We start from the raw sequence: 13,478 nt of genomic DNA, 5'->3' as shown, positions 1-13,478 counted from the left end.
AACAATCAAAATTAAAGAAGAAATCAGGAGCTTCACAGACAAAAGAAGGCTAAGGGAGTTTATTGCCACCAAGCCAGCCATACAAAAAATGCTAAAGGGAATGCTTTAAAAAGAATAGGAAGGGAAGAAGGAACACAGGCATAAAAAAATAAAAATGGCGACAAGCAAATACTTATCAATAATAACTTTAAATGTAAGTGGATTAAATGCCCCAATCAAAATACATAGGGTAGCTGAATGGGTAAGAAAACATGACCCATATATCTGCTGTCTACAGAAGACCCACATCAGAACAAAAGACTCACACAGACTGATGGTGAAAGGATAAAAAAAGGTTTTCTGGTGAATGTAAATGAAAAAAAAAGCTGGGGTAGCAATACTTATACCTGACAAATTAAACCCCAAAGTGAAGGCTATAATAAGAGATAAGGAAGGCCACTTCATAATACTAAAGGGAGCAATTCAACAAGAAGATATAACTCTGGTGAACATATATGCACCCAATACAGGAGCACCCAAATACATAAAAAAACTTCTGGAGATATCAAGGGAGTTATTGATAGCAATACAGTCATAGTAGGGGACTTTAATACCCCACTAACACCATTGGACAAATCCTCTAAACAAAAAATCAGCAAAGGAACAGCAATCCTAAAAGACTCACTAGATCAGATAGACTTAATTGACATCTTCAGAACATTCCACCTCAAAGCCGCAGAATATACATTCTACTCAAGTGCACATGGGACATTTTTCAAAGATAGACCACATATTGGGACACAGGTAAAGTCTCTTCAAATTCAAGAAGATAGAAATCATATCTTCTCAGATCACAATGGCATAAAATTAGAAATCAACTACAATAAAAATAATGGAAAAAATCAAACACCTGGAGGCCAAATAGCATGCTATTAAACAATGATTGGGTTACCAAAGAGATCAAAGAAGAAATAAAAAGCATCGTGGCAACAAATGACAATGAAAACACAACAATCCAAAATCAATGGGACACAGTGAAAGCAGTCTTGAGAGGGAAGTTCATAGCTCTACAGGCCTACCTCAAAAAACAAGGAAAAATGGTAATAAATGATCTAATCCTACAACTCAAAGAGTTAGAAAGAGAGCAACAAGAAAAGCCCAGTGTAAGCAGAAGGAAGAAAACAATAAAGATCAGACCAGAAATAAATGACATAGAGACCAAAAAAACAATACAAAAGATCAACAAAACCAAGAGCTGGTTCTTTGAAAGAATAAACAAGATTGATGAACCTCTAGCCAGGCTCACCAAGAAGCAGAGAGGACCCAAATAAACAAAATCAGAAATGAAAGAGGTGAAGTAATAACCGATCCCACAGAAATACAAAGGATTGTGGAAAAATACTATGAACAACTCTATTCCAACAAAATGGACAATGTAGATGAAATGGACATATCCTTAGAAAAATACAAACTCCCAAAACTCAATCAGGAAGAATAAAAAAAAACCTGAGTAGGCTGATAACTACAGAAGAAATTGAAGCAGAGATCAAAAATCTTCCAACAAACAAAAGCCCTGGCCTGGACAGCTTTACAGGGGAGTTCTACCAAACATTCAAAGAACTAAAACCTATCCTCCTCAGACTATTCCAAAAAATTAAAGAGGAAGGCAAACTTCCAAGTTCTTTCTATGAAGCCAACATTACCCTATTTACAAAACCATATAAAGACACCATAAAAAAAGAGAACTGCAGGCCAATATCTTTGATGAACATAGATGCTAAAATCCTAAACAAAATTCTAGCAAATCAGATTCAGCATTAAATTAGAAAGATCATACATCATGACCAAGTGGGATTTATTTCGGGGATGCTAGGATGGTACAATATCTACAAATCAATAAATATGATACATCACATAAACTAATTGAGAGACAAAAATCACATAATTATACCAATCGACGCAGAAAAAGCATTTGACAAAATCCAATACCCTTTATGATAAAAACTCTCAGCAAAGTAGGAATAGAGGAATCATACCTCAACATAATAAAAGCCTTATATGACAAATCTACAGCCAACATCATAACCAATGGGCAAAAACTAAACTCATTTTTCCTAAGAATGGGAACAAGACAGGGATGCCCTCTTTCACCATTCCTGTTCGATATAGTACTGGAAGTGCTAGCCATAGCAATCAGACAAGAAGATAAAATAAAAGGCATCCGCCGAAACCGGTTTGGCTCAGTGGATGGAGCGTCTGCCTGTGGACTGAAAGGTCCCAGGTTCGATTCCGGTCAAGGGCATGTACCTGGGTTGCGGGCACATCCCCAGTAGGAGATGTGCAGGAGGCAGCTGATCGATGTTTCTCTCTCATCGATGTTTCTAACTCTCTAGCTCTCTCCCTTCCTCTCTGTAAAAAATCAATAAAATATATTTAAAAAAAAATAAAAAAAATAAAAGGCATCCAAATTGGAAAAGAAGTAAAACTGTCCTTATTCGCAGATGACATGATACTATACATAGAAAACCCCAAAGACTCCATAAAAAAACTACTAGACCTAATAAATGAATTTGGCAATGTAGCAGGATACAAAATTAACACCGAGAAACCTATGGCCTTTTTATACACCAAAAATAAACTCACAGAAAGTGAAATTAAAAATCAAGCCCATTTACCATTGCACCAGAAAAATTAAGATACCTAGGAATAAACTTAACTAAGGAGGTAAAAGACCTGTACTCGGAAAACTACAGGACATTGAAAACAGAGATAGAGGAAGACATAAACAAATGGAAGAACATACCATGTTCATAGATTGTTAGAATCAACATCATTAAAATGTCCATACTACTCAAAGCAATCTACAGATTCAAGGCAATCTCCATTAAGATACCAATGACGCATTTCAAAGAGCAAGAAAAAACTTTCCAAAAATTCATCTAGAATAGAAAAAGACCCCAAATAGCCATAGCAATCCTGAGAAAGAAGAACAAAGTTGGAGGGATCACAGTACCAGATATCAAGCTATATTACTAAGCCATGGTTCTCAAAACTGCATGGTACTGGCACAAGAACAGATATATAAGACCAATTGAACAGAACAGAGAACCCAGAAATCGACTCAAGCCATTATGCTTAATTAATATTTGACAAAGGAGGCAAGAGCATACAATGGTGTCAAGACAGTCTTTTCAATAAATGGTGCTGGGAAATTAAGTCAGATACATGCAAAAAAAAAAGAAAGAAAGAAAAGAAAAAAAAAAGAAAGAAAAGAAACTAGATCATCAACTTACACCACACACAAAAACAAACTCAAAATGCCTAAAGGACTTAGATGTAAGACTGGAAACTATAAAAATCCCACAAGACTTCATAGGCAGCAAAATAGCAGACATATATCATAGCAATATCTTTACCGACACAGCTCCTAGGGCAATGTAGATGAAGGAGAAAATAAACAAATGGGACTACATCAAAATAAAAAGCTTCTGCACAACAAAAGAAACCATCAACAAAACAGCAAGAAAGCCCACTCTATGGGAGAACATATTTGCCAATAATCATCCGAGAGATGCAAATCAAAACAATAATGAGATACCATCTCACACCTGTCAGATGATAGCCATTATCATCAACAAATCAACAAATGACAAGTTCTGGTGAGGATGTGGAGAAAAAGGAACCCTCATGCACTGCTGGTGGGAATGCAGAGTGGTGCAGCCACTGTGGAAGACAGTATGGCGTTTCCTTCAAAAGTTAACAATGGAACTCCCATTTGACCCAGTAATCCTACTTCTAGGTCTATATCTCAAGAAACCAGAAACACCAATCAGAAAGGACATATGCACCCCTATGTTCATAGCAGCATAATTTACAATAGCTAAGATTTCGAAACAACCTAAGTGCCCATCAGCAGATGAGTGGATTAAAAAACTGTTGTACATCTACACAATGGAATACTATGCCGCTAAAAAAAGAAGGAACTTTTACCATTTGCAACAGCATGGCTGGAACTGGAGAGCATTATGCTGGTCATAGAAAGATAAATATCACATGATCTCGCTTAAATGTGAGATATAATGATCAACATAACATGATGAACAAAAATATACCCAGAGACAAATGGCAGGGTAGGTGGGGGTGTTAGAGACCAACCAAAGGACTTGTATGCATGCATATTAGCATAACCAATGGACACAGATACTAGGGCGGTGGGGACTTGCCTGGGATGGGAATGGCTGGGTGGTGCGGAGGTGGGGGTGGGGTCAATCAGGGAAAAAGGAGACATATGTAAAACTTTAGACAATAAATTTTATATATACATATATATGTGTATGTGTGTGTGTGTGTGTGTGTGTATGATGTATGTAAGTAATTTGTAAATGCATAGAAAAGAGAAATACATACCAAATTTTGAGTGATGGTTACCTTTGGGAAAGGGATTAGAATAGAAGAAACGCCGAAACCGGTTTGGCTCAGTGGCTAGAGTGTCAGCCTGCGGACTGAAGGGTCCTGGGTTCGATTCCGGTCAAGGGCATGTACCTGGGTTGCAGGCACATCTCCAGTGGGAGATGTGCAGGAGGCGGCTGGTCGATGTTTCTCTCTCATCGATGTTTCTGACTCTCTATCTCTCTCCCTTCCTCTCTGTAAAAAATCAATAAAATATATTTTAAAAAAAAGAATAGAAGAAAGGATAAAAGGAAAATCTAATTTTTAAACTTTGATTTTTCTATATTATTTGAATCTTCAAGTATGAGAATGTATTCACACGTTCCATTTGTATTTTTAAAAAATCCAAAGAAAGGGTGATCATGAGGACAAAGAGAAAAGTAAAAACTTTAACACTGAATTCTTTCTTTTGCATCAAAGTGACTGCTTTTCTGATTAAAATTCATTTCTAAAGAGGGAGAGGAGAGAGAGTGAGCACATTTTGCACATTTTTTTTTGTAAATATAATGTACCAAATGTATAAGGCTATATTGTAAATTTCTATGTCTGGAGCCTGAACAGCTGCTTGCAGTAGCTAGACTAGTTGAATGCAGCTAGAATAATTCACAGCAATTGTAGACACTCTCTTTATGTTGGATGAATCTGAAGTCTCCCTTCTGTTTGCTTTTATGACATGTTTCTGCCTGTGCTGAATATTGAGGTCATACTTCCACTTAATTAAAAGTATAAACTTTAGAGGTTGAAGACACCTTAGAAGTTGGAGCAGTGTTTTCCTTTAATAATTGATGAAACAAAGGTCAGAGTTAAAGGAACTTGTTCAAAGCCACACAGTATATATGCTACATAAGTATATAGACACACAGATCTGTATCTATTTCTACACCTGTGTATATATTTCAGCTTTATTGAAGTTTAACTGTTAAACTCTACATCTATCTTGAGCTGTCACTGACTGACGCCAAGCACAATGCTTAGTATCTTACATTCTCACTGAATCTTCACAACAATTGATATGGTAGGAATTATTATCCCCATTTTATGGGTGAGGTGTGGAGGACAGACTGCCCCATGATGTGACTGCTGCCAGACCCATGAGCTAGATGTGGGCCAGACAGAAACTGCTTCCCCTAAACCAGTGATGGTGAACCTATGACACGCATGTCAGAGGTGACACGGGAACTCATTTTTTTGGTTGATTTTTCTTTGCTAAATGGCATTTAAATATATAAAATAAATATCAAAAATATAAGTCTTTGTTTTACTATGGTTGCAAATATCAAAAAATTTCTATATGTGACACAGCACCAGAGTTAAGTTAGGTTTTTTCAAAATGCTGACACGCCGAGCTCAAAAGGTTCGCCATCACTGCCCTAAACACTCAGGGAGTGACTGTAATAGACACTTTCCTTTTGACATAAACAGTATCTCTGCCTTAAGCCCCATTGTGTGTGGGTTCTGGAATGACCCTTGTCCTGACCTGGGCACGCAGGTAAGGTATTTCCCTTTACCTGGGATGGGTCTGGGGCCAGTGCCCCATCCCTCCTGCCTTGTTCTGTTAGTTCTTTGGTGCCTGTCAAGCAGTCTGGAGGATACCCACTTCCTCTGCCCAAGATGTAAGTTTCCTTTAATAAACTCTGTTAATTGCCAGACTGGAGTGGCCTGCCTCTTTCTTCAGCCTTTCCCTGCCGATCACTTATGAAGGTACTAGTAGATTTCCAGTCTTGGGGCTTTCCCCTGGGACCGTGTGTACCAATATGAGGGAACTGAAGTTTAAGTTCACCTACTTAGCTAAATGGCAGAGTTGAGTTTTGAAACTACATCAAATGTAACCTGAAGTCCATGTTCTTAACTATTGCACTGTATTGCCAGTTACTGAGAGTGCTTCTGGGCCATGCCCTGGGTGGGATAGAGGAATCAGTAAAATACTAGAGACTCTGCAATTCAGGAGCTCCCCATCCCATAGAAAGTGTAGCCAGGAGGGCAATTAAAGGAGCACAGTTCAGCAAGCGTAAAGACAGAGGTGAGTACAGCCCAGAGAAGGACATGACTGACCCTCACTCAGCCAAGGGCTAGTTCAGCCGTGGGCAAACTACTGCCCGCGGGCCGGATCCAGCCTGTTTGAAATGAATAAAACTGAAAAAAAAAAGACCGTACCCTTTTATGTAATGATGTTTACTTTGAATTTATATTAGTTCATACAAACACTCCATCCATGCTTTTGTTCCGGCCCTCCCGTCCAGTTTAAGAACCCATTGTGGCCCTCGAGTCAAAAAGTTTGCCCACCCCTGGGCTAGGCAGTATGGAAGTGTCTCCAAGGAGACGGGGCTGATGCTTGGTCTTGAACATTGTTAGAATCCAGGTCTCCTGACTTAGCTCAGGGCTTTTTACTAGAGCAGCGGTTTTCAACTTGTGGGTCGCGACCCCTTTGACAGTTGAATGACCCTTTCACAGGGGTCGCCTAAGACCATCCTGCATATCAGATATTTACATTATGATTCATAACAGTAGCAACATTACAGTTATGAAGTAGCAACAAAAATAATTTTATGGTTGGTTCACAAGAGGAACTGTATTTAAAAGGCCAGAAGGTTGAGAACCACTGTACTAGAGCAAAGAGAGAAGCAAATGCAATCCTAAAACCAAACTCCCAAAGCAGCACTATGCATGCACTCACAGAGGAAATACTCAGTAAATGTTGCTTGGATCCAAGTCTGAACTAGAAGCAATTTCTGAGGATGAAGAAACAATTAATAAGACTTCCCCAACTCCATTTGAAACTTTCACCTCTTGTTTTTTCATTGAATTCCAAAGTTCTTAGTGGACAGTAGATTACACACAAGTATAATCCTGTATACTTAAAGGGTAATATGCAAATTATTCCCTTGACCAGGAGTTCAACTGGGAGTTCGAACAGGTGGCGGGGCTGGCCCGCCAACCACCTGCAGTCCCTCTCCTGGCCAGCCCGGCCCAATCGACCTTGATCGGGGCAGGCTGGCCAGACCCCACCTATGCACGAATTCGTCTACTGGGTCTCTAGTTTATCAATAATAACACTAACAAAAGTTATTTTACTCTTACGATTTAACTGTTTTTAAAAATGTACCTACCTGCACTTTGGTTCCGACATTGATTCTTGCCTGCTGGCCCATTGCTAGGAAAGTGATTGAAATCTTGTCTTGTTCTAAGATGCGAACTCCAACATAATGGTTCAAAGCCAGAAAGACGGGTTTAAATGAAACAACGGGTGAGGAAGTGACAGAACTTGACCAATTCCAGGCTCTTACTCTATTGCCAGCTTGATCTGAATATTGACCTCCAAAGACATTGATGTAAACCCTGGGCAGGAAGGAAATTAATAATCACAAAAGGAAACATTATAATTCAACTCTGAAATTTGACCTGACATTTTCAAACCAAGAGAAGTAGTAGTTTATGCTAGCCAATAGCATATAAATGATGGAAAAATCCCAGGTGATCCTAGGAGTGATAAGACCATGACTGAATGCTATACTAATATGAAGTACTGGGTTTAATTCAAGACATACTAATATACCAAAATGGGTCAAACGATGGAACCAAGATGGTAAAGAAATCTGGAAAATGATGTGCTGGAAGAAAGATGAAGTAGAAGGTTTAATCTGGACAAGAAGAAATACAGGGGAGCAGGCTATACCTGAAAACCAGGAGAAGACCAGTGCTTAGATTTTCCCCATGGCAAAATGAAGACTGGGGGTGTAAATTTTGAGGACGGCCAAATTGACCTCAGTACAAGAGAGCTGTTTTCTAACAGCATCTGGTACCTGGAAGCCAGGAGTCTGAGGAGGCCTCTCTCCAGGTTTGGGGTGGGCAGGAGAGCTCAGGGGATATCTCTGAGGCACTGTGGAAGAGAAGAGCTCTGTGACAGAGCAGAAGGTGTACTTAGACCAGCCAGGCTCCCCAGTCTCTTAGTGCCATCACTAATGCACATTTTACCACACACATACAAATTTAGCTATGCACAGTTTGAAAGCTAGTGGCACTAATGATGTCCATTCTACTCAGTTAACTCCTCACCTTCTTCCAAATTGGATCTCCATCTCTTCCTTGAGGAGACAGAATATTTAGAGTTCTGGGTGCTTAGAAAGTTGACTTAATTTGATAATGAATTATTTCTTTAAAAACCAGATGAATTGGCCATGAAGGCCCCCTAAGTAAAGTCTCTAACATCTTATTTCCCCAGTATTGATTAGTGGCAGTAATCTAATAGCAAAAGAACAAATGAGAAATTGAGATGATTATCTTATTGTGTCTGGAAAGTAGGATACAAAATTATCCATATAAATTATTCATTTAATAAACATTCTTGAATCTAGCCAGGGGTGGGCAAACTTTTTGACTCGAGGGCCACAATGGGTTCTTAAACTGGACCGGAGGGCCAGAACAAAAGCATGGATGGAGTGTTTGTGTGAACTAATATAAATTCAAAGTAAACATCATTACATAAAAGGCTACGGTCTTTTTTTTATTTTAGTTTTATTCATTTCAAACTGGCCGTATCCGGCCCGTGGGCCATAGTTTGCCCACGGCTGATCTAGACCATGCACAGATACATACTATGTAATGACAAAGATTCAGGTTGTGCCTTCAAGCATCTTCAGTCCAGTAGGGGAGATGGGCTTGTTTCACAAGAGGCAGTGAGAAGAGGTTAAGAGTGTATCAAGGAATCATGTCAGAGGGCCCAGGTGTTGAGCTGGTGGGTCAGAGGGCTTCACTGGCAAGGGAAAAGTCCTAGAAACTAATGAATACCTGGTGACAATTAATATAGTGCCCCACCAAACATAATATAGAGTTGCTGTTGAACCCTGAAGGATAAGTAGAAATTCCCCAATATACATGGGGATAACGCATTGATTACTGCCTTAAACTGAAAACACAAATACCGTATTTGCCGGCATATAAGACAACTGGGCGTATAAGACGAACCCCTAACATTTCCACTCAAAATACAGAGTTTGTTATATACTCGCCGTATAAGACCACCCCCTCTTCCGCACACCTTCCACACACCAAATAAAAGGTAAAACGATATCAGATTTGATTTTAACATTTTAATTTATATTCAAATGCTTATGACATGCAGGAAAACTGTCACAAGGCTGTATGTAATCAAACATATACATAAAACAGTGCAAGTTTATTACCGGTAAACATACCGGTAATTCACTAAAGAAAACACACTCTATAGACTGGTACCGTAGATGCTTCTCAGGAACACAGGCAAGCAGCCCACAACCTAGAGGGACTGTCAATGATAGAAGTAAGATAACAAATAGAGGGAGAGAGCAAGTGCCGGGCAAGTCCCTAGCAAGTTTGCTGGCGTGACAGTTTCACCTTAAAAGCCTTCAAACTCCTCTTCATCATCTGATATTAAAAGTTCATCAACGACATCTTGGTGCCATGATAGGGATGATAGGGGTTTGACTGGTCGACATTTTCTATGCTGTACTGTACAATGGGGCAGTATTGTGGTTGGCTGTTGGCTGTATACAAAGCCTGATTTGATTGGTCCCTGCTCCCTGTTTGCCCGCCCTGTCACTATAGCAGTCTGGTCCACCCTTGCATCAGCATCTCCCTGGGACCTCACTAGTGCGCAAGTGCGAGCTCTTCAACATTCTAACAGGCACCATGATAGCGCAAAATCGCGAATCTTCAATGCATATGTAAAGAAATATACGGTAACCCGAATTTACCACACTCGCAAAATCGCACACAGCCAACCATACACCCAGTATGGTATCGCGATTCGTGATTTTGCGCTATCATACTGGGTGTATGGTCGGCTGTGTGCGATTTTGCGAGTGTGGTAAAATCGCATAACAGCAAAATCGCATAACAGCCGAGCATACACCCAGCAGCGCTGCTGATGCCTGAACGGTATGTGGAATGAAGTTGGCGGGCATCGGGAGGCCACTATGGCACGGGGCAAGCACTATGGGCAGTCTATCTGAAGTGTACCCGGCGTATAAGATGACCCCCCACTTGGAGGCATATTTTTCAGGGCCAAAAAATCATCTTATACGCCGGCAAATATGGCAGCTTTCTGTGTCCTAACTCTCTCAAGTTCTGACAGTGTCCAAGCTTTGTCAATTATTGGCAGAATTTCTCAAGATGAGACTGTTATACCTTTAAATAATTTAAAGGGATAGAATATCTCTTTCTGAAAACCTCAAAAAGTTTAAATTGTATTTGAAGTTAGCATCTGAATTTCACTTGCTCAGGTTAAATGAAGTAAGATAAAGTCAGTATAGAGTACATGAGTTAGTAGATCAAAATGGGATCAGGATCTTAATTGCTCTAGAGATTTTGTTTGCATGCTATTGTTGTTAGTTGTGGCTATAGAAAGCTTACTTAGTTAGAAACATAGGGTATCCCAAAAAATGTATAAACACACTTTGAGTAATTATAAAGGCGGTGTTTATTAAAATACATTTAATTTTCAAAATTGAGCTATCAGCTGTTAAAGTGTGTATACATTTTGGGGGACACCCTGTATATCTCAGACAATAACAGTGCATTGTAGCACCTGTCCATTGTAAATTATTTCCATAAATGAAGCAGTATAATATTATTAGGGCATAAGCTCTAGAGCAGTGGTTCTCAACCTTGGCTGCACATTAGAATCACCTGGGAATCTTTTTAAAATCCTGATTTCTGGGCCTCATCCTCTGGAAATTCTGTTTCTTTGTTACTAATTTTGTGGCCTCACCCCATAACAAAGAAACAGAATTTCCAGAGGATGAGGCCCAGAAATCAGGATTTTAAAAAGATTCCCAGGTGATTCTAATGTTCAGCCAAGGTTGAGAACCACTGCTCTAGAGATACCATCTGAGTTCATATTCCATATCCCTAATGTAATTTATATAGATTTTTTTATAACATTGAAATTGTATACTTAATATTTTCTATCCACTTATAGAAAGGATATGATGAAAAATAATTAAAAAACAAAATGAAAATAACATTAAAAAAGAAAAAGATATTAAAATAAGAAAAAAGAAAGAAGCAAACAAAAAGAATATGATGAGCTTTGTTTTACAAAGTTGCCTAAGATTTTTCCAGAGAAGTATATGGAAAGGCATAAATCAAATAGTTCTATGAGTTGAACATTACTATTTAAAGACCATTAACTTAAATAAATTTTCTTAAAGCCATTTTTATCATTTAAAAGAAAAAAATAAAACTTCTAGTTATTAGATGAGTAACTTCTGGGGTCTAATGTATAGCATAGTAATTATATTGAATAATGCTATGTTATATATTTAAAAGTTGGTAACAAAGTATGTCTTCGGTGTTTTCAACACACACAAAAAAGGTAATTAGGTGGAATGATGCATGTGTTAACTAATGATATGGTGGTAATCATTTTGAAATTTTTAACTATAGCAAACCAATAAGGTTGTACACCTTTAACTTACACAATGTTGTATGTCAATTATATCTCAATAAAGTTGGAAAAAATAAAAGAAAAAATAAAATTTCACAAACCCAGAAATCACAATGGCAGCAGAAGGAAACTAGAAGCCTACCAGACATTTCCATTGGGATGATAGCAGGAACTTCGGCCAGAAGAGTCCAGCACTGCCAGGATCGCAGGGTTAGTGGGTATGTCTTCTTGGACTATACAAGTGAAACCATGGATCTTGTTGGGCACTCGGATGATGGCTAGGTTTCCAGATGGGTAGCTGAGATCAGATAAGGCATTGTTCTAATGGTCCCTGGCTATACTGTGAATAAATTCAATTTATGAGAAAGACCTTTAACATGGAAAGCATTCGCCAAAACAGGAGACACTGTTTTTATTTAAAAATGTTATACGTTTTATGTGAATCAAATCTATATATATAAAAGCCTAAGCGACCTTTACGACAGAACAACCGGAACAACCAGAATGACCAGAATGACTGGTCACTATGATACGTACTGGCCACCAGGGGGCAGACGCTCAATGCAGGAGCTGCCCGCAGCGCGCAGGCCCCCAACACCAATGGGGCCTGCCAGCCAACCTCCTGGTACCTCCCCCCGGGCCAGCAGGCCCCCTATCATGGGATTTGGGCCAGGCTCCTGGGTGGTGATGGGGAATCAGGGGTGGGTGGTGGCGGATGTGGCCCCTTTCCCAGGGGGGCAGAAGGCCAGCTCCCTCCTTGGGGCTGGCAGCCAACCACCCGCGTTCCTCCCCCTGACCCTCCTTGTCGGGGTTCTTGTTCCAGCATTAAGAAGAGTTCAGAAGGAGAAACCAAGATGGCGGCATAGGTAAACACCGGAAATTGCTGCCTCCCACAACAAATTCTAAAATACAACTATAAGGCAAAACGGACATCATCCAGAACCACAGGAAGGCTCGCTGAGTGGAAATTCTACAACTAGAAGGAAAGAGAAAAGCACACTGAGACTCAGAGGAGGTGCAGAAGTAAAGTGCAGAGGTACGGAGGCGCACGTGGAAAAGGCTGGCAACTGGGGATACGGTTGTCTTTTACAATCGGGAGGGAGTCTCAAGCTCCAGACTGCTCTAAACTCCAGTTCTGGGCAAGTCTCTGGGGACCCAGACTCATACAGGGAGAAACTGGACTGTCTGGCATCGGTCAGAACTTGAGGGCAGCTTTCTCTCAGAGGTGTTTGCAGTGATTACCTGGACACTGAGATGCGGGGCCTCTTAGGGAAGGACTGAGGAGCAGCCATAGCTGCTTGCTCGGCCCTGTTGATCCCCTGAGACCCCACCTCACCCAAGCTGTGGCAGAGGCTTTTGCATATGAAAGGCCTGGCCCTTTGCAATCTGAAAATTACCTAACAAACTGCAGCTGGGCCAGACAGAATCAGAACTTCCAAAAGAAGGCCCAAGGCCCCACAGCAGCTTGCATTGCTTCAAAGCTGGGCCTCATCTGGGCACCTCCAAACCTCAAATAAAGGAGAGGAATCTCTCCATAGCTCCTGCTGGTTAGCCTCAGGCAGAGGCTAAACTAGCACCTCCTTAGAGATCCAAGAGCCAAGTGTTCCCAGGGGTCAGAGTGGCACAA

The 13,478-nt window shown here is 40.1% G+C and overlaps 1 protein-coding gene across 1 annotated transcript in view; it reads right to left on the bottom strand.

Annotated features, from left to right (window-relative positions):
- The window catches only part of ERICH6 (glutamate rich 6), a 99,437-nt gene that overhangs the window by 5,619 nt on the left and 80,340 nt on the right, over positions 1-13,478 (bottom strand). Inside the window, exons 12-13 of the mRNA XM_006773300.1 lie at positions 11,994-12,149; positions 7,536-7,764 (exon numbers count right to left, since the gene is read on the bottom strand). Coding sequence (XP_006773363.1) covers positions 7,536-7,764; positions 11,994-12,149 — 385 coding nt within the window. The remainder of the gene's footprint in view (positions 1-7,535; positions 7,765-11,993; positions 12,150-13,478) is intronic.

The sequence above is a fragment of the Myotis davidii genome, unplaced genomic scaffold (assembly GCF_000327345.1).
Source record: "Myotis davidii unplaced genomic scaffold, ASM32734v1 scaffold1327, whole genome shotgun sequence".
In the NCBI taxonomy this organism is placed as follows: Eukaryota; Metazoa; Chordata; class Mammalia; order Chiroptera; family Vespertilionidae; genus Myotis; species Myotis davidii.
Note: the sequence above shows the minus strand (reverse complement) of the source record. Positions and strands in the feature narration are given on the sequence as shown.